The sequence below is a fragment of the Lactuca sativa genome, chromosome 7 (assembly GCF_002870075.4).
Source record: "Lactuca sativa cultivar Salinas chromosome 7, Lsat_Salinas_v11, whole genome shotgun sequence".
Taxonomy (NCBI): Eukaryota; Viridiplantae; Streptophyta; class Magnoliopsida; order Asterales; family Asteraceae; genus Lactuca; species Lactuca sativa.
In genome coordinates, this window is record NC_056629.2 from 73,949,818 (window position 1) to 73,972,357 (window position 22,540).

General features: G+C 34.2%; 2 protein-coding genes across 2 annotated transcripts; both read right to left on the minus strand.

The window, feature by feature from the left end:
• Positions 1-574: 574 nt before the first annotated feature.
• On the minus strand, positions 575-2,295 carry LOC128127118 (uncharacterized). Its single transcript, XM_052765486.1, has 2 exons — positions 1,201-2,295; positions 575-850 (listed from the first exon to the last, which is right to left on the minus strand). Exons 1-2 carry the CDS (start codon positions 2,288-2,290, stop codon positions 831-833), a joined length of 1,110 nt encoding a protein of 369 aa, XP_052621446.1. The 5' UTR covers positions 2,291-2,295; the 3' UTR covers positions 575-830.
• Positions 2,296-2,521: 226 nt separating this feature from the next.
• On the minus strand, positions 2,522-4,820 carry LOC111889279 (uncharacterized). Its single transcript, XM_023885415.1, has 4 exons — positions 4,130-4,820; positions 3,921-4,043; positions 2,644-3,086; positions 2,522-2,569 (listed from the first exon to the last, which is right to left on the minus strand). The coding sequence occupies exons 1-4, from the start codon at positions 4,818-4,820 to the stop codon at positions 2,522-2,524; spliced, it is 1,305 nt and encodes a 434-aa protein (XP_023741183.1).
• Between the last annotated feature and the right edge of the window lie 17,720 nt (positions 4,821-22,540).

The window sequence follows — 22,540 nt, forward strand, 5'->3', positions numbered from 1 at the left end:
CTCTGTTGTGTGAATGCGTGCCCACATAACACAAACATCCAAATGTTTTTAAATTGTTATAATTGGGCTTTTGATTGAAAAGAACTTCATAAGGACTTGAGTTGTTGATCACTTTAAGAGGTGTTCTATTAATAATGTATGCAGCAGTGAGAACACAATCACCCCAATATGATTTGCCAAGTCCAGATTGAAAAAATAAAGCTCGTGAAATCTCTAATAAATGCTTGTGTTTTCTTTCAACTATCCCATTTTGTTGGGGCTTGTAAGGACATGATTTCTGATGAGAAATACCAACAGATTGAAAATATAATGCTCCTTCTTGACTGGATCCCAACTCAAAAGCATTATCAGTCCTTATTGTTTTGATTTCAGTCTTGAAATGAACTTTGACATATGTAACAAAAGCTTTGATAATACTAAAAGCACCACTTTTATTTTTGAGTAAATGTACCCAAGTACATCTGGAATGATCATCTACAATGGTCAAGAAATACTTATGACCATTATATGTAGGAACTTTGTAGGGCCCCCAAATATCAATATGAACAAGATCAAATGGGTGATTAGAGACAGTTTCACTATTTGAAAAAGACATAGAATGTTGCCTTGCTTGAGAACAAATTTTACAAGAATCAAAGAAAGAACTACATTCATTTGAAACAAGAGACAAAAGTTTCAACTTATTGAATGGCAAATGCCCTAATCTATTGTGCCAAAGATTTAGAGCATTGCTTTTATTACAAGAAAGGCAAGAATGAAATGTTGATGGTTGTTTGAGAAACTTGTAATCACGAATGTAGAGATCATTAACTCTTTTTCCAATGATCAAATTACTCTTCGACGAAGGGGCCTGCATGGCACAAAATTCATCAGTGAAAAGAATCCAGACTTTCAACTGAGATGTGACCTTAGTGACTGATATGAGATTATTTTTGAATTGAGGAACATATAGAACATCATTAAGAATAATATTCTCATGAATAGGAACTTTCCCATATTGGGTGACATTAATGGATTGACCATTAGGTAAACTGAGAGAATGAGAATGACTGAATGTATGAATTGAAGAAAAGAGATTTTGATCACAACAAATATGATCAGTAGCCCCTGAGTCAATGATCCAAGAAGTTTGTTGTTTATTGTGACGAACAACATTGAATACATATGATATATGCTTTCCCTTTGAATCAAGAAATTTACCTGAACTATCCATAGCACCATTAGTTATCACAGAATTGACAGATTTGTTGAAATTGTTGCTGAGATTACTCATGAGCTGCATCAATTGTTGATACTGCTGAGTAGAAATTGTAGAATTTTCAATAGAAGCTTTATCTACACTACTAGATCCTCCACCAGGGGTAGAATTGTCAATAACATTCTGAACAGTAGAATCTTGTCTCTTAGATTTGGTAAATTTAAAATCGGATGGAAAGCCATTGATCCTGTAGCATGTTGCTTTGACATGACCAGATTTCTTGCAATGAGTGCACTGCAAATTCTTCTTATTGAAAGAATTGTTTGAATTTGAAGTTTGATGATTAACATTCATTGCCATTGAATCAGCAATTATGTTAGGGATTGAATTGATATCACGTTGTCTCTCTTCATGAATTAACAAAGAATGTACCGTAGCAATGCTAGGAAGAGGATTCATCATCAAGATCTGACCACGAGTTGACTTATAAGATTCGTTTAATCCCATAAGTAATTGAATAAGTCTTTGTTCTTCAATATACTTCTTGATCTTGGCTGTAGAACCACATGTGCAAGCCGGAACTTCTTGAATCATGTTCAACTCATCCCATATCTTCTTCATTTTTGTAAAATATGATGAAAAATCTTCAGATCCTTGAGTAGTTGAGAACAGCTTCTTCTGAATTTGATAGACCAACGCACCATTTGCTTGTTGATAACGCTGATTGATTTCATTCCAAATATCACAAGCAGTTTGTAAAAACAAAACGCTTTCAGCAATGTCTTTTGAGAGAGAATTCAACAACCAGCTGATAACCATAGAGTTGACTCGATTCCAGGTTTCAAATTGATTTGAATTCTCATCTGGTTTTTGAATAGTTCCATCGACAAAACCAATCTTATTTTTAGCAGATAAAGCTAGAGTCATGGATCTTTTCCATGAGGCAAAACCAGTTCCATCAAAAACTTTTGAAACTAAAATAGTGCTCGGATTATCAGATGAAGCTAAAAACAGAGGATTAGAAACTTCAATGATAGATGAAGAAGATGATTGAGAATTCGAAGAAATCGGATCACTTCTATTTTCAGACATGATTGAAGCAATCAAAACGAGAAACAAAAATGAAGAAGAATCATGAATTGATGAAAATCAAATAGAATGCAAAAAAAAAAAATCAAGATCACGAACCGCTCTGATACCATGTTGAACGAGAGAATTATGTTGAACGAGAGAATTAGTAAAGAATTCTGTTTTCAATTAATAATTACAATGAAAACAACTTTTCTGTATATACATTACAGATCTAACCGACTTATCTACCAGCTAACTAATCTGAATATATTTACAAACTAGTCCCTCAACTATGATAAGCTATACAAAAGAAACAAAATTATGTACATTAATTCCAACACAACAATATATAATTCCAGTCCTACAATCCATACCTCATGCCATTGAAGCTCTCTTTGTAGTTGTAGTGCTGCACCAGTTCTAAGCTTTAGTTTATGAGTGGGAGCTAATCTTCCAACCAAGTGTAACATATTGTTTTGTGAAGAGTCTTCGATAGTTCTATAAACATTCCTACGCTCCCCAAGGATATTGATAAGCTCGTAGATATTTTCTGAACGGTGCATTACTGCTAACTGTACGATGTCATACCCACTTTTATCTTTATACCGAATTGCTTCGGGGCATCTCATTAAAATCTCGTCAACAACCTCATAAGCATCTTGACGTGCTGCTTCATGAACTGGTCTTTTGTAATATCGAGGATCATGAGGTTTATCAGTGGTCTTTAACTTGTCGATTTCATCACATACCAATTTTAAAATTTCTTTTGCTTCTTCGGGTTCCCTGTGTTTCTTCTCGATATTGGCAATATATTTAACTGTATATGCATGGAAAAAAGGTAAAAAAATATCAAATTTGTTGTATAAATTATATAAGTGGATTAACTTCATATATACGCTCTTACATTGTGTTTTTAAAATCGTCCACATAGAAAAATAAAACATAAAGAGCGGAAAATAAACCATCGGTATGAAGAGGAGAACTATCAAGCAATAGATCCAAGATAGCATATATAATGGAACTGCAAAAACACAAACTATTCTTAGAGTAATACGATATATATATATATATATATATATATATATATATATATATATATATATATATATATATATATATATATATATATATATATATATATATATATATATATATATATATATAATTCTCGAGTTCTATATAGTCGTTGGTTGTCAATTGATAACTCACCCTTTATAACGGTGAATTGTACCACTTTCAAAATACTCAAAATCTTCTTGCTAGGTACATCCTCTATGATTTTCATAATTGGGATTTTGTGGAATCTTACTAATTCATAAAACACTATCCTCGCTCTGTCGACCATCCATTCAAAAATATGATTCGGAACTGAAACAGAAAAAACATATCCAATCATACATGAAACATGCATGCATGCATCCGATCTTTAATTAGAATGAATTAAAGCTGCTACCGGAAACATAATTAAAAACGAATAACAAAAAAAAACTATATATATATATATATATATATATATATATATATATATATATATATATATATATATATATATATATATATATATATATATATATATATATATATATATATATATATATATATATATATATATATATATATATATATATATATATAAACATCAAAAACTTACTTGGATATATAAGTATTTGCCAATGGTCTAGCCCAGTCGGAAAGGTTTTAGCTATTGCCATCAGTACCTCATCGCCTTCCACAGCAAATTGAGGATACTTTTGAATTAACTCCTTTGCTAAATCTGCAGGCATGCATGTTGAAAATTAATCAGCAAGTCTTATCTATGTGAATGTGATATAGATTTTTTTTGGCTAGCTAGCTACACACCAAACTGTTTTGCAGAAACAGCATTAGCAAGAAGTTTGGAGCCTTTTTTTACATCAATAGGTTGAGGGATGTTGTCGGTTCTTCCAACTTCGTCGGCAGCTTTCAACAAGTATTCAACGGTATCCAGATGCATATTTTCAAAAGCTTTATGCAAAGGTGTTTCATGTTTATTGTCTTCTGTTGCCAACAAATTTTTCTTTCTTTTAATCAAGAGCTTTGCTCCTTCTGTGTTTCCGACAATTGCAGCAATGTGAAGGGCTGTGCTTCCATTTTTATTTCTCATTTCACGTAATTTTATATCTTTGATTTTCGATAACATCTCACTCACAAAAGAATTGTGACCTATCCCAACTACTATATGAAGTATGCTGTTGCCATCACTGTCGATTGCCTCTGTGATTACATCTTCGTCTTCATTTATCATGGATTCTACGTCATCCCATCTCCCTTCAACAATAGCACTAGACAACTTCTTGTTGCGTTTCGTCTTTTCTTCTTCTGTCATTTCGACTTTAGGTTTTCTTTCTATGAATAGCCCCCCTATTGCCGCCCTTACCTTCTTTTTATACCTTAATAAGCTTTTGATTTCTTCGTCCGATTTAATCACAATTTCGCCATATAGTGTTAGTGGATCTTTTGGAACTGCGCTTTCATCTTGATTCGTTTCAGTCTTTGTTTCTGCTAAAAACATATCGATTCCTTCTTTTATTCATTGGATTTCAAACTTTATTTATATATGTCTTTTATTTCCGTTAATTCCCTTCTAGTTTCATTTGACGTGCCCTTTTTAAATCTCAATTACATGTCCACTATATATGTATATATGTAAACCATATATAATAACCTTTCTTAAACATTGATCCTTACTAAAGTTTATTCAAATTACGAATTTTAACTAATGATAAGAAATAAATAAAAGACAAAATTACAAAAATGGTTCCTGTGGTATGCATTTTTTTGGGGTTTTCGTCCAAACTCTGACTTTTTTGGATTAGTGGTCCTTTTGAGCTAGTTTCGTTGCGCTTTTAGTCCCTCTGAATAGTGAAATGACTGTAATACCCTTGAGTATTTATTTTCCATTTTTCTTTCATTTCTTTTTAAATCTAATAATTATTTATTTATTTTGATAATTAAAAAAACAAGGGGCCCTCTCTCTCTCTCTCTCTCTCTCTCTCTCTCTCTCTCTCTCTCTCTCTCTCTCTCTCTCTCTCTCTCTCTCTCTCTCTCTCTCTCTCTCTCTCTCTCTCTCAAATCCTTAATTCAGATTTCAGATCGTCAAATTTACCTTTAGCCCTAGACTTGAGAGTTCCAACCTAACGCTTCTTCTTCTAGTTCGTTCATCCAGAGTAAACGAATCAAACAAGAAATTGATATGTTTTACTAGTGGTTTGATAAGAAATTCGATGTGTTTTCGCAAGATTTTTTGGTAGAAAAAATTTCATCAAATGATCCTCGACGCCGTCTTCAGTCTTCTCCCATCGGACGTCTATGTCACTTAACTGGACTCTCTTCTAGGAGGTCGCGGTCACTGCACAAGCTTGTCGTCTTCCTGCCTCTTGCACTCTGGTGTCCTCCTTGAGAATTCCGATTTCGGCTTGGATCGTGAACTAGGTCCCGACAAAAACTTTCAGGAAACAAAATTGTTTCAGGTAGGTTAGTCTCAATCAAATCCTTTCTATTCTAGCACTGTTAATGATGATAAGATGAAAGAGACTATTGTTTCTAGTTGTTCTTGGTCGTTGTGCGATGATCTCTACTTGGATACTGTTTATAACATCGCTTCTAAATTTCAAGATCAAGGTGAGACTGAGGTATACGAACGAGACACGGAAGCTTTTATTTTGTTGTTGTTTTGGTGTTTGCAAGAGGAGAAAGGGGTGTGTGTGTGTTTGTTAAAGTGTTAACCCAGAAAACCGTTTTGAGCTCTCAATAAAGAGCTGAACCAGATACACACAATGCTAAAATCACAACCAAAATTATCAAGCAACACCTGAAACCCAGATCTTCATGTTATCTCTTGTCCCCTCGCCATTCAGTTATTTATGAGTGTGTTTGTAAGTTGTTTAGTTATTTCTGAGTGTGTTTGAAAGATGTATGACATATCAAAAATGGGTTTCACCCTAACTCCGATAATGTTTTTAAATAATTTTGGTATTGGTTTGTTGATTTGTTGTAACTGTTGAGGTTTTAAAACTTTAGTCTGTTTTTTGTGTGTATATTTCGAGTTGCAGGTATGTATGTAGGTTCCTGTAAAGCGTTGTGTGTGTGTGTGTTTTAATTTCCAGGAAGAAATTTGAGTCGAAAGGAGGAAGACGATAGGATGAGAGAGAGAGAGAGAGAGAGAGAGATAAATGTGGGCCCGCATTAATTATTTATTTTCTTTTTCATTTAAATTAAATAGAAAAAACATAAAAAAATATATCAAAAGGGCATTATAGTCATTTTAATTTTACGAGGGACCAAAATTACGTATAAACATTGCCAGAAGAACCACGAATCCAAAAAACCAGGGCTTCGACTAAAACCCTCAAAAAATGCATACCATATGGACCATTTTTGCAGTTTTGTCTAAATAAAATAACATGCATGTACATATGAGCCTGAAATATGATTGCATGATAACTACATTGGAATATTTTGGTGTAACCTTAAATATGATGCATAAAACATGAATATAACGACCGAATTTGTGATTTTGATGAAATATCTGTGAACAAATCTATCATATATGTGGATTTTATATAAATGTTGTTGTAGAACATGTGTGGCATTTAATAAAAATAATAGTACTTTAATACATTTACGTAACACAATTAATATTTGTAGAAGGATAAGTACGAAAAAATACCGAAAGATATTTAATTTCTCTTATGACCAGGGCTGAAATTCCATTATCAAATTGACCGAGAGGTCAGCCTGGTGCTCAAGAAGTTTTGATCGGTTGTATGTGTATATTAATTTGTAGTATAGAGATCTTAAGAACTTTTTTTTTTTTTTTATCTGGTAAAAGTACAGATCTTGTTCGTAAATAAAAAAAAGAACTGTTCCTAGTTAAGGCTTTGTGTTTCTGAACAGCAAGTTATAGAAGCTTTATGTAATAGTGTGTTTATGCTGCAATTAAATGTGCACCAAACTGTTCATGATGTCGAACTTGTAATTTTAAAAGTTTACGCATATGTGAAACAGGCTATATAATATTAATGGTCAAATGAAGACATAAAACTGCACGTTCATGTATATTAAGCAGGTGTTGACAGTTAAAATGTTTCAATATTAAGTGAGTTTAGAATAAGCAGCTAGCGAATGAGCGTACCTTTTGTAGAATGCGTTATAGTTGGATCATAGATGGATTTTAGTTTGTCCCAAACGTCTTTAGCTGATTCAAGATTAAAAACAGTGTTAAGGAGCTCTTCACTAATCGTACTGAAAATCCAACCCTTTACCAGACTGTTAGATCGCGTATTGAAGTCTGGGGTAATTGGATCACATACAATGCCATGGAGATTGTAACTCTTCAGGAGGCACCCCATCTGCTTCTCCCATAGATGGTAGTTTCGTTCACTGGAAAGCTTCACAGAAACGAAGTTAGAAACATTCGCAATGAATGCATGCGAGTCTTGATTTTGTGGTGCTGACGATGAAGAAGAAAATGAAGAAGGGTTTGATGGGCTTGCCATTTGAATGGAGAAGAGGTGTGTGTGTGGCATGTTGATGAGCTTCTTCATGGTTTATATATAGTGCATATAGGGCTAATTATTATATTCGATACGTGCATTAATTAGTCTCAGCTTTATCTTTTTTTCTTCCTCTCACTTTCTTTTTGCTAAACATATTCCTAGTACACATTAGAGTGCATTGCTAATTAGGAATAAGATTTGTTTAATTTTTTTTTCAACAGCAGAGCATATATTATGAAAAGAATAGATCTAATTGCAGAAAATTGGAGACGGAGTACAAAGTTTGCCCCCTTTCTAAACAACATCACTGATCACTCCATGTAATAATCCTGGAAACTAATCGCGTAATCAGCACCGATATAACTAATTAACACATGCACCAAGATATATAGAACAACTAAAAGTATAAAAGTAGAGAGGGACGTGTAGTTTTTCACACCAAGATATATTTGATGTATTCCATACTTGCATTAGGTACTCTCTCCGTTATCTTTTTTTCACTCTATCACTCTTTCTTCTTGTTAATTAAGATATTCCTTGAGACTTGAGAGGGCATAATTTAGCTTCAGAAATATTGTCAATGAACGTGAAAAACGTTGAGTTCTACAGGTTACATCATTCAAAATATATTAAATGAACTATAAATAGTAACATACTAACACAACAAAAAAAGTACCCTTTAGCGAGTACAAAAATCATCGCAATCGATGCCACCTGTCGTCGCTTTTACCTCGTAGCTAATACTCCTTTTTCGTCGCAAATAGTGTCGTCTCTAATGCTCGTCGTCCCTAAATGGTCATTGTCGTCCTTATTGCCATCGTCTCTATTATCTTTCTGGGCAGCGGTCGGAGTTTTTCCGGCTACTCTTCCCGGAATCAGTTATCGTCGCAATTGGTCAATATCGTCCCTAATGGTGTCACTGCTATTGTTTATCTATTAGTTTTTTTTGAAAAAAAAAACATTTATGATATTAGTTTATATATATTATAAAATGCAACTTTAATAAAAATACATACCACATTACATAAAATATCAAAATATACCACATTACATAAACTATCTAATAAATCCCAAATAAACATCTAATATATCATCCATATAAGTATCTAATAAATCCCAAATAACATCATCCATACCATAAAACAAGAAATACTATGTGTCTGCGTCTTCAACATCGTAATTTTCTTCGTTGTTGACTTGGTTTTTAAACAACCGGATAATGTCTCCAATGACCATCACAAATGCCGGGTTTTGAAGAAAAGCATTCACATCAGGATCCTACAATTAAGTCACAAGCACAATAAGTCATTAACAATTTAACAAACTATCAAACCATCAAACTACCAAATGAATTAAGTTGGTAACAATTTAAAAAACTATTAAACCACAAAATCAATTACGTCTATAACAATTTAACAAACTACCAAACTACCAAAAATTACTATAAATGTATCAAGTTCTTAACAATATAGCAAAACTACCAAATTCTTTAAGAATTTAACAAGTACCTGCATTGATTGTGGTGCTTATGACTATGACGTCATTGCGATTAAGAACTTATACCTGCTGCTGAAGAAAGTTTAGGCTCAATGCCTCTCATATGCCCCCTATGAGTACCCAACACCTTCTTAAATATTATGATCCAATCAGTGGTGTCTGGATCACCATCGGAGTTGGCTATGTGATGAGTCGGTAGAGCAACCTCAGCAACTAAGGCATTTTGTATTTCACAAAGATTGTCAATATACGATAAAACTAAAACAAAAAAATTACTTCATTTTTAAGTAATAATAACTTACATATTGGTCTTCAACCAAAGGATCAACAAATTCTCCTTGTTTATTCACATGCTCACGATGAAATACTTCAAGTCTATTTAAATTCCGTTTAACATCACAAAATATGTTATACTTGAATACACTTTACAAAATATGTTATAACTGAATAAGCATTATCGTAACTTATGTTTTTAAAACAAGCACTACCGTAGCCGCACGTCCCTCATTGATTCTTAATTATTTGCTTCTTCGAAATTATTTGTTTCCAGGGGGTTGTTTTTGATGCTTTTCTGTTAAGAAGTAGTCAATAGCAACATTCCAACACTGCAGATCCATACCCACAGGGAGCCCTTGCTGACTCCACATCCCCTTCAAAACCAGTCAAATGAGTTTTTGCAACATTTTTTGCGGCCTCTATACCACACACATACTGAAAACTAGGGTTTTTTAACGAGTTTTTGTAAGTGTGTTTGGTGCTAAATTGTCATAAGAAGTCTGGGATAATTGGATCACATACAATGCCAAAAATATTGTAACTCTTCAGGAGTCATCAGATCTTCTTCTCCCATAGATGGTGGTTTCGTTCACTAGAAAGCTTCACAGAAACGAGGTTAGAAACATTCGCATTAAATGCATACGAGTCTTGATTTTGTGGTGCTGACGAAGATGATGAAAATGAAGAAGGGTTTGATGGGCTTGCCATTTGAATGGAGAAGAGATGTGCACTACAAGAAACCTTGGCATTACCGGCGACACATAGCAATAGCGGCGACACGTAGTTGACGCGTTACATGTCGCCGCTATTGCTATGTGTCGCCGCTAAAGGGGTCGCCGCTAATGCCTTGTTACAGCGATCCGCATCAATTTAACCCCAACCGTCCGATTTCATTTCAATCCAACGGTTGTAGAGGTACGCGAAAAGACGCGCTGACTTTTCCCTCCACTTGTCACCGCTATTACCCTAGTGTCGCCGCTAATGCCCTAGCGTCGCCGCTATTGCCCGTCGCCACTAATGCTTTACGCAAATATCCCTTTCCAGACTCCCTTTTTGCCATTTTTTTTCTGCATTCTGTTCTTCCTCTCATTTTTCTCTTGGGCGTTCTTCAATTTCATGTGTAATTTCCAATTTGGTGGAGTAGAAATTGCTTGTTGGACCGGTGCTAGCCCATCCTTCCCCTAAGACCACCACAAGATCGCCACAGCCCCAAAATCCGGCGATATTTAGCTAAATTCCGAAATTGCCCCCAATCAAAGGTCAAATTCCTCCTCTTTTTTATGATTTTTCTATTTTTGTGTTCATTTAGATGATAACTTGTGAGTAATTTTCAATTTTGTTGAGTGATATGTTATTATTTTGAGATATGAAGTTGTTGTGCATTTTGTTGGATTGTGTGTTGGATGAAATTTAGATGTATAAATTTGTTGAATGAAATTTAGATGTATAAATTTCTATGAAATTTAGATGTATAAATTAAGATGTATAAATTTTGTTGGATTGTATGCATTTTCAATTTCATTCAATTTTGTTGAATGAAATTTAGATGTATAAATTTGTATGAAATTGGATGAAATTGGAATATGCAAATTGGATGTATACATTTGGCTTAATTATATGAAATTGGAATATGTAAAGTGGATGAAATTGGAATATGCAAATTGTATGAAATTGGATGTATACATTTGGCTTAATTGGATGAAATTGGAATATGCAAATTGGATGTATACATTTCGCTTAATTAGGTTATTAATAGCAACTTAGTTCTAATAATGTATTGTATATGGTTTCAAAGAGCTTAATTTTGTTAGTGACCTAATGTTTGGCTTTAATTGGATGAAATTAGCTTAATTGTAAAATCAACTTAAAGTAGTTTTAAAATCAAGTTAATGTTAATATTAAAAAAAAATAAAATTACTTTAAAAAAAAATAAACTAATAACAAAAAATAAAATATTAAATTAATTAGAAAATTAAATTAATTTACCTTTAGAATCAAATTAATGTTAATATTAAAATAAAATAAAATTACTTTTTTAATTAATTGTAAAATCAACTTAAAGTAGTTTTAAAATCAAGTTAATGTTAATATTAAAATAAAATAAAATTACTTTAAAAAAAAACTAATAACAAAAAATAAAATATTAAATTAATTAGAAAATAAAATTAATTTACCTTTAGAATGAAATTAATGTTAATATTAAAATAAAATAAAATTACTTTTTTAATTAATTGTAAAATCAATTTAAAGTAGTTTTAAAATCAAGTTAATGTTAATATTAAAATAAAATAAAATTACTTTAAAAAAATAAACTAATAACATAAATTAAAATATTAAAATTAATTAGAAAATAAAATTAATTTACCTTTAGAATTAAATTAATGTTAATATTAAAATAAAACAAAATTACTTTTTTAATTAATTGTAAAATCAACTTAAAGTAGTTTTAAAATAAAATTAATGTTAATATTAAAATAAAATAAAATTACTTAAAAAAAATAAACTAATAACAAAAAATAAAATATTAACTTAATTAGAAAATAATATAAATATACTTTTAGTGACTTAATGTTGGTCATTACAACTTTAGCTTTAATTATGTTTCAGTTGCATCATGTCTATTGATAAAAGTTGGATACTAATCCACATCGTCAATCTCCCGAGTTCCAGCTAGGACTCGACACTTTTGTCGAGAGATCCATGTTACACCTAGATTGTAAAGGTGAAATCAAATGTCCGTGTGAGAAATGTGTTAATCGTTACTTCTTGAATCCAAAAGCAATGAGATGTCATGTTCGTATATATGGTTTCAGTCAATCATACAAAACATGGATATATCACGGTGAATCTTTAATCCCTCTAGTTGTAGATGTCGTATCGCCAAGCAACGAGATGACTGATGTTATTGATGATGTTATGTGGGAGTCGAGAGAAAACGATATAAACCTCGATGAAGGAACCTCGAATACAGGGGGTAGTGGTGCTGATGATGATTTTAAAGAGTTGTTAGAGGCAGTCGAAAACAAGTTATATCCTGGTTGTACGTTTTCATTCCTTGATTTTTTTAGCAAAGCTAATGCATATGAAGGTCAACAACAAATGGACTGATAGTTCATTTGATCAACTCCTTGAGTTGTTGCATTCGGCATTTCCACCAGACAACAAGGTTCCCCGTTCATATTATTTAGCAAAAAAGAAACTGAAGAAGTTAGGTTTGGGGTACGAGTCAATTCATGTGTGCAAAAACGATTGTTTTCTCTTCTGGAAGGAACACAAGTCATTGCAAGTTTGTCCCGTTTGTAAAGAGAGTCGGTGGATTGATAAAAACACCAAGGGTAAGAAAGTGGCTCATAAGGTGTTACGGTACTTTCCAGTTGCCCCTAGAATACGCCGTTTGTATTGTTCACGGTACACTTCCAAAAATATGATATGGCATAGTACTGGGAGATCAGAAGATGGTGTGATGCGTCATCCCGTTGATGGAGAGTCTTGGCAAAAATTTGATGTGATTACCCTGACTTCTCGAGTGAACCTCGCAACGTACGAGTAGGGCTGGCAGCCGATGGCTTTAATCCATTTGGTAACATGTGTAATTCGCATAGTACGTGGCCGGTTGTACTCAACACGTACAATCTGCCACCATGGCTTTGTATGAAAGAGTCACCATTCATGTTGGCCTTGTTGATTCTCGGCCCTAAAGCGCCCGAAAAGGACATAGATGTTTTCCTTAGGCCGTTAGTGGAAGAGCTTAAGTTTTTAAGGCAATCAGGCGTACGCATTAAAGATGCAGCGACAAACACATTCTTCACGATGAAAGCTATGTTGTTATGGACAATAAACGACTTTCCAGCTCGTAGTAGTTTATCGGGTTGGAGCGGACAAGGGTATAGAGCATGCTCGACTTGCAATGAAGACACTCCGTCGTGCCGTGCAGTAAATAAAGTCGTTTATATCGGTCATCGTCGGTTCTTAGATGTTGATGATCCATTAAGGATGAGTTTGAAATTTAATGGGCAACCAGAGACAAGACCCCCTCCGAGACACTTTACTAATGAGGACATACAAGAGCAACTAGGTCGTCTAATACTTCGTAAACCGGGTAAACATCCTAACACTCTCAAAGAAAACATGGATCGGCAAGGATTCGAGTTGAACTGGTCGAAACGTAGCATATTTTTCGAGCTCGAGTATTGGTCTTCTTTACAGCTGAAGCACAACATAGATTTGATGCATGTCAAGAAAAATGTGGGTGAGTCTTTTGGGTACTTCTATGATGAATGATAAGAGTAAAGACACATCCAATGCACGTGAGGACTTGAAAATTTTGAATATCCGGCGTAATCAATGGTTGCAAAAAAAAAAGGGTAACAAGTTCACTAGACCACATGCAAGCTACTCATTCAAGAAACCTGACCGCAAAATCTTTTGTCAATTTATAAGAGATGTTAAATTTCCTGATGGGTTTGGATCTAACATCAGTAAGAAAGTGGTAGATAATGATACTAACATTATTGGATTGAAATCTCATGACTATCACATTCTTATGCAACGTTTGATATCGATTGGAGTTAGAGCGTTACTAGACAAAGAAACTTCTACACCAATTGTAGATCTTTGTATGTTTTTCAAGCAAATTTGCTCCAGAACACTAAAGGTGGAGGATATGAGGAAAGCAAAAGAAGACATTATTAGAATCTTGTGCAAGTTAGAGTTGATTTATCCGCCAGCATTTTTTGACATTATGATTCATTTAGTTTACATTCACCTGATGAGGCGATTGCCGGAGGCCCAGTATTGTGACAACCTGAAGTTTTTCCATCGCCGCAACCCATTCCGTAAAACTCGTCTTAAGCGAATTGTTCCGATTTCGGCTTTGAACTAGGTCAATTAAGTTAAGACTTTTATTTTGACCTTGTAAGTATCCAAACATGTTGGAAACATGTGAAAACGTCCCAAACTAGTAATTAGAAAAATTTTGGTTTTGATCATATCGGGTAACGACAACTTAATCGGGTGCGACCTAAAGCCTCGGTTAACATCAGTATCGGGTAGAATTCCACCGTGTATCAAATTCAAACCATATTTAAAGTGAATTAAGACTCATTTGGAGCCTTTTCACTCTCTCTCTAACCTCTCTCCTCAATCAAAGATTTAAGTCCAAAAATCATCCATTTCAAGCTTCAAAACACCAAGGTAATCATCCTAACTCCTAGTATAACATCCTTAGCCTTCATTTTCGTGTTCAAATCATGGAAGAGGACCATAAACATGTGTTTACGGCCCTGGAACAGTCTTAGGCCGTGAACACATGTAAATGGGATTTTTGAGCCTTAAAACCCTTCCAAATCACCATTAGAGCTTAGACATGGCTTAAGGACTTATTGGATTGGACTTAGGACACCTTAAACTCAACATTTGAGGAGTAAACATGATTTTACTGCCCAAGAACAAGCTTGGGCCGTAAACACCATTTCATGGGGAGTAAACTCCTTTTTGGGTGTTAAAATGCAGCTTACACACCTCATAAGCCCTGGAATAAAATCTAGAAGCAACCACAAACAAGTTAGGGACCATAAAATTGATGAAAACAACTCCATAAGAAGTTCACGGCTGTGAACCCCCCAAGAATGGGTTCCTGGGCCGTAAACTCCTATAAATGGGTTGTTTGATGCCCTAAACTCACCCCCTTGGCTTGTAAAATTGAGTAGAATCACTTATGATAAATCATTGACCTTCAAAACACTTAAGAATGATGTGGGTGAGAGTTTATGGCCGTAAACACTTAGTTTACTGCCGTGAACTCATCATTTAGTCCATATGTTTGATTTAGTCCCTTTCAAATGCCCTAGAACCAAACCTAGCAACACCCCTCTTTTGATTTAAGGCCATTTAGTACATAAGAACACCCCACCATGAGTTTACGGCCGTAAACTCATGGGGATGTGGTGTATAGGGTCGTGAACACTCCTTAGAGTTTACTCTTGAAGAGTAAACTCCATATCTTAGCCATTCATGTCCAGAAACGTCACCCGGGTCACTCCAAACAGTTATTTTGAAGTGTTTTCACGTCTTGGAGTGTAAAATCGTATCTGATTAGTGTTTTAAATTCTAGTTAGATACATTTGTGTATCATTTATCATTACATAGGAACCTCGCACGTTTTCAAGTCTTGATCCGACGTTTAGCATCCCAGTCGACACATTTCCTCGTCCGGTGAGTTCATACCCCTACTCTTTTTCAAGTCTTGAGTGTATAGATCTATACGAGACTGACTATCCCGCACCTGGCTGCTAGCTACAGCCGAACCGCAAGGTTCAAGGGTGACAAAAGTCATAAAAAGATGCTGACCACGGCCCGAGTCATATCTAGTCTGAAGTATGGTTAAGGACTTGCAATCAAGATTATGAACACTTTGCACTTATTTATTAGTTTTATCTATGTGTTAGAACTAATGTACATTTAAAGGTAATCAGACTTTCAGGAGACTCCACGCACACATTTTAAGTATGGTAGATACTTGTATATTACTTTCAGATTCAGTAACAATTCACACACATTTAGGAAAATATGGGATTTTCTTGGGATAACATTTGTACATAATCAGAACCGTGTAATAACCCAGATAACTAAACTTTACAGTTCACGAGGGTAAACATGTTTTTCAGAGTACATCTTTTACATTACATTTTGGATTCGATAATATTACTTTTAAGAAAATATGGGATTTTCTTGGTGTGAAACTTTTTCAGAAAACAGAAAGGAACTTGTACATTTTCAGAAAACAAAACCGCTTATGAACTCACCAGCTTTATGCTGATTTTTAAAATGCTTGTATTCTCAGGTTCTACTTAGACAGGTACCCCACATCCTTTTGCAGAAGATGGAGCGAATGGAAGTCACGTCTTTCTTTTGTTAAACTTATGTATCTATAAAACTCGTATCACTTTACTTTTAAACGAATGTAATGAAATCTATGTAATGTAATGTTTTGTGTTTTACTTCGCTTACTATGTACATTGGTTATGATATTCACATGAAGTCACCTCCGCCTCGAGACGTTTCTGCTTTCGGTTTCGGGGTGTGACAGGTATGTATGAGATGGATGTATCTATTTGAAAGGTATATGAAAAAACTAAAAAACTATGTCAAAAATAAGGCGAGGCCAGAAGGTTGTATAGTTGAAGGTTATATTGATGAAGAAGCTTTGACATTTTGTTCGATGTACCTTCGAGATGTCAATCGCCTTGAAAGAAACGAAGACGTTGTCATTGAAAAAACAAAGTTTTGGATGTTTGAGTCCAAGTGTCGACCGACGAGCGCAACGCAAATCAAACATCTTGATATAACGGAGAAACGTAAGATAGAATGGTTTATATTGAATAGTTGTCAAGAAGTCAGACAATACATCGAGTAAGTGTTCTTACTTTTAATTATCTTTCATTATTTATTGTTACTTTTTTCCATAAATCAATTATATATATATATATATATATATATATATATATATATATATATATATATATATATATTCTTCAATATAGAAAATTCAAATCTGAACATCCTGAAAGTGATGAAAAGACCGAATTTCCAACTGGTTTCTTGAAAAGGTAATAATAATTAACAAACAAATATCTTTCATAAATTTAACGAATCAAGAATACATAACACATCAACATATGTTTAATAGGTTTATCAGATGGAAAAAGAAAACTCTCCTGAATTCCACAAAGAGTTGTCAGCCCTTTCAATGGGTTCACAAATGGATGTTTATACTTACACTGCATGCATAGTCAACGGTGTTAGGTTTATGGTACTTAGTCGTGATGCACAACACAAAACGCAAAACGCAAAACTCTGGGGTTCTAACGGTTGGTGAGAATGGAGAGAAATATTATGGCCAGTTAGAAGAGATTATGGAGGTGCAATATCCATATGATTATTTGACTATAATATTTCGGTGCAAGTGGTTCGATACGGGAGATATTCCAGATGATAATTTCATAAGTATCGACACAGAAAAAGAAGCGTACCAAGATGATCAACTCATATATGCTTCGCAAGCCAAACAAGTGTTCTACATCCGCGAGCTTGTTAATCATCGAAGAAACCAAAACAACAACCCTCGTTGTGTCGTCGAGCATGTTAATCATCTAAATATTTGGGATCTACCATCCGACAATGCTCGTGTTCAAAATGCTTACAGTGACTCTGTCCAAGATGTCGACAATGTGGAGGCCGAAAATGTTGACATAGTTCAAAACAACTCTTCATTTGGAGCTAGATTCTTTATCGACTTCTCATAATACTTTCAAAGCAATGTTGACGTAGCTCAAAACAATGCTGATTATGACGATGAAGACGAGACTGAAGTACCCCCGCCAACGGGTATAATCGATAATGTTTCCGATGAAGAGACTGATTATGATGATGGCGATTTTGATTATGATACGGATAAAGAAGACATTGAAGTATATGATAAAGATTCTGATTAAAAAAATCAATTTTTTTTGGTAATAGAAACTTTATTTGAAATGTACCTTTAACTCATATTGTTTGTCTAACTTTTATTTATGTTGTTTGTCTATATTGTATATCTTCCAATTTCACAGGGTAACTAACATTTATTCATACATCTTACAAGTTGCAGATGAGGTTTACTTGGGCGATACTCTTGGCCATGATGGCCGATGTTATGGGGCTTGGACATGGAGGTGATGGAGTCGGGGATCCACCACCTCCAGGAGGCTTTGGTCGTGGTCAGCACGAACAGGATGGTGAGTTTTATTATGATATATTTATTAACTATTTTTATTATTTTATAATAAGTTATCGTGACTAATATTTTTAATTGTATTTTTTCAGCCAAGCTTCCAAAAAAAAGAAGGGGCATGTCAAAAAATATTGAGTTGGGAAAGTTGATAAGGGAAAATAAGGGAAAGCCCGTAGATTTGGATTTCGACAGGGAGATCACATATTCCCCTGTCGGGAAGCGTGGTAATTGGTTCACACATGAAATTGGGAGGTATTTGTGGAACAATGTCCCTTTCAATGTATCTGGTTGGGAAAATGTTTCCCCCGCCTAAAGGAACGCAGCAGTTGTACATCTAAATGTAACTTGGATACAATTTTAAGTTTAGTTGTGATTGTTATTTAATTAACTAAATTTTTTGTGTTTTGCAGAATAAATTTGATTTGGATAAGGTTAACATGGATCCGGAGCATGTTCAATTGTTGCAGAGCATTAATTCGAGTCTTGCAAAAGTTTACAGAGGCCGAAAAAGTAAAGCTCATTCTTATTTTTAGGAAATGGGGGGGGGGGGGGGGGCTGCAGATATTCAAGCCGCATTAAACAACCCCCCTAACGGTATGTTACATGAAGATTGGGCGAAGGCAGTCGAACATTTTCAAACACCAGAATTTATAAGGCGTTAGGCGTCAAACAAAGAATGTCGTGCAAAACAAGTAGTTGTAAACAGAGGGGACTCGAGCACATACAACAATGCATGTTTCAAAGAAGTAAGTTATGATATATTTAAATATTTATTTAAAGTATAAGTAATCTAAATTTTAATGTTAAATAGGATATTAGTCGAATCGAGGCTTTTCGTAAGGCTAATTCCAATCGCCAAGGGGTATTTTATAGTCCTGCAGTTGAGCAACAATACGTAAGTGGTTAATTTGTATTTTTCATATAAGTGTTTATATCGTCAAAGGTATTTAGTAATCTAATTTTTATGATTTTTATTATTTTTAAAAAATACGGAATGTTATACTCGAGGAGATAAACCAACGAACTCAAGCTACTTCTGAGGCAAGCGGTTTAGCACCAACTGATATAAAAGATTGTTTTGAAAGAATTTTGGGTGTTCGACGCGGACATATCAGAGGCATTGGGCGTAAACCTCCTACTGTTGTGTCCATGTACGACCAGCAACAACCAATGACACAAGAACAACTACAATCACAAGTAATTGTTAGTAAATGCTATAATGGAAAGTAGATGTATGTTTAAGTGTATTTGATATGTTGATATTTTGATATTTTGTAGAATGGTATAATTAATTATAATGTTATTTTGATATATTGTTAATATATTTTGTTTTTTTTATAGTTGCAAATGCTGCAAACAATACTACAGGACCCGACCTGTTCTGCAGTATTGGAAGAGTGGTTTCGCTCATTGCCGCAACCAAATAATGAAGGAGATGGTGATGATCAGGACGAGTAGTTAGTTTAGGATTTTATTCAACATTTTGTAATTTGGAAGAAGAATACTTAATGTGGTATGGATTAATGTTTTGGATTGATTGTAATATGGATTAATATGGTATGGATTTATAAAAACTTATGAGATTTTTCAAATGCTATATGGATTAATATTTGGATTGATTATAAATTTAATTTAAATAAATAAACTAAAAATCAAAATCAAAAAAGTATTAACGGCGACGGCTATTGTGGCGACAGGCACGTATTAGCGCGACGCAAGGCATTAGCGACGACGCGTAGTATTAGCGGCGACAGTGAATATTAGCGGCGACAACCAGTGCATTAGCGATGAGACAATACCGGTGACGCATTTGCAGCGACACGTCGCCGCTAAAGGTATTAGCGGCGACAAGCCCCACCTTTAGCGACGACACGTGTCGCCGCTGTTGCCCAATCCTCTTGTAGTGGTGTGTGGGTGGCATGTTGATGAGCTTCTTCGTGGTTTATATATAATGCATATAGGGCTAATTATTATATTCGATACGTGCATTAATTAGTCTTAGCTTTATCTTTGTTTCTTCCTTTCACTTTCTTTTTGCTAAACATATTCCTAGTACACAGTTGATCGAGTGCTTTGCTAATGAATAAGATTTTCTTAATTTTTTTTCAATGGCAGAGCATATATTATGAAAAGAATAGATCTAGCTGCAGGAAACTGGAGACGGAGTACAAAGTTTGCCCCTTTCTAAACAACATCAGTACTCCATCTAATAATCCTGGAAACTAATCGCTTAATCAGCACCGGTATAACTAATTACCACACCGAGATATATAGAGCAACTAAAAGTATAAAAGTAGAGGGACATGTTGTTTTTCACACCAGGATATATTTGATGTATTCCATTCTTGCATTAAGTACTCTCCGCTTTAACTTTTTTCACTGTATCACTCTTTGTTCTTGTCAATTAAGATATTCCTTGAGAGGGCATAATTTACTTTCAGAAACATTGTCAATGAACGTGAAAAACATTGAGTTCTAACTGGTTATATCATTCAAAATATATTCAATGAAATATAAATAGTAACTTACTAAATAATCTTTTATTACAAAATTAAAAATATTGATGATTGTTTATTTGACGTTTTTTATTAGAGAGGATTAAGTTATTAATCATTTATAAATATTCTCTTAAATAATTAGCTACGGATTTTTCTTATTTTTGATTTTTCGGGTACCGAACGTCGTTTTTTTCGCTCCATTTTTTTCACACCTCTATTATACACGATTATCTATATTTTCACCAATTTATAGTTATTAATATCATTTATAAAGCCGTGTGAACATACGGGAATCATTGCTCGTTTAGTGGTTTAACACTATCACTACTAGAAAAACAGCCTTTTACGACGCTCATTGCGCGTCGTAAAAGGCTCAGACGACGCGCAAATGCGCGTCAAGGAAGGCACTGTCATAAAGAGAGACGACGCGCATTTACGACGCTCATTTACGACGCGCAATTACGACACGCGTTTACGACATGCAATGCGTATCAAGGAAGGCCCTGTCATAAAGGAAGACGACACGCATTCGCGTGTCGTAACCTTACGACGCGCGTGTTAATAACACGTAATGCGTATCAAGAAAGCCCCTGTCAAGAAAGGCCATGTCATAAATGAAGATGACACACATTTTTGCGTATCATAATTTTAAATGTTTAAAAAAAATATTATTTATAGATTTACTAATTTTCAAATCAAATTTGTATTTAATGTCTCATAATAAAAAATAAAATACCATATACAAAAAAATAAAATTCATTGCATAAAGTTTAATGTCATACAAATAATAGATGAAAGTACATTGCTATTTCTTCTATTTATCGCTATACTATTCGATGAAATTTCAATGTGACATTAAAGTAATCTCCCCAATGTGACCTAAGAGACAATTTGATTACATACAACTTGAAAAATGTGGGCATCCGTCCTCAAAATTTTCTATCTTTGCAAAAATCTTGTTACGCACTCCCCATGTGCTAATAACCTACAATTTTCCAAAAAACTTACAACTTAAATGAGTATATGATAAGAAACATCTAATGGAATCACAAAAGAGAAACTTCACCTCCTTATCTTTATCAGTGATAAGAAACATCTCCTGATTGCTGTTTCATAATCTATGATTTTAGAATCGAAATCCTTAGTTTTTTTTATAAAGGTCTTCTATAAGGGAAATATAGGTCTCCAACTACTTAGCTTCTGTGAATCCATCATTCGGATGGATCTCACCCTCACTTTCTTGATTCTTGAATTCCCCTTTTGCCCTTGCTGCAACTTCAAGTTCTTCAGCTATTCTCAGTTTTGATAAAGGGCGACTAGCAGCTAATTAGCTAAAGTTGTCAAAAGTAAAAAAAAAAAAAAAGTAGAATGAAAAGATGCGACTTGACTAATTAAAGAAAGATTGTGTTGCAAAAACATATATCAATCATCACCTGTTGAAATATCGATCCAACTGCTGATTAGGAATCTCCAATATTCGTGTGTGAATCATGGCAAGATTCGACCATTTCTATAGTTGATACTCATATTCAATGTATTTATCCAACAAAGAAAATGAAAGATAATCAGTTCCAACATAAGCTAGACCCCGTTCAAATAGGCTGAAAAGAACATCATAAATAAAATATTTAGTTATATTAACCATAGATTATGGACTGCAGTAATAGCCCATATATGCCCCTTGTAATAAGTA

Excerpts from the sequence above, each read along its gene's own strand:
- LOC128127118 (XM_052765486.1), bottom strand. The coding sequence starts at position 2,290 with ATGTCTGAAAATAGAAGTGATCCGATTTCTTCGAATTCTCAATCATCT. Across the intron at positions 851-1,200 it reads TGGTGCTATGGATAGTTCAG|GCCCCTTCGTCGAAGAGTAA; the intron begins GTAAATTTCTTG and ends TGTGCCATGCAG.
- LOC111889279 (XM_023885415.1), bottom strand. The coding sequence starts at position 4,820 with ATGTTTTTAGCAGAAACAAAGACTGAAACGAATCAAGATGAAAGCGCA. Across the intron at positions 4,044-4,129 it reads TGTTTCTGCAAAACAGTTTG|ATTTAGCAAAGGAGTTAATT; the intron begins GTGTGTAGCTAG and ends GCATGCCTGCAG. Across the intron at positions 2,570-2,643 it reads GAGAGCTTCAATGGCATGAG|CTTATCATAGTTGAGGGACT; the intron begins GTATGGATTGTA and ends TCTTTTGTATAG.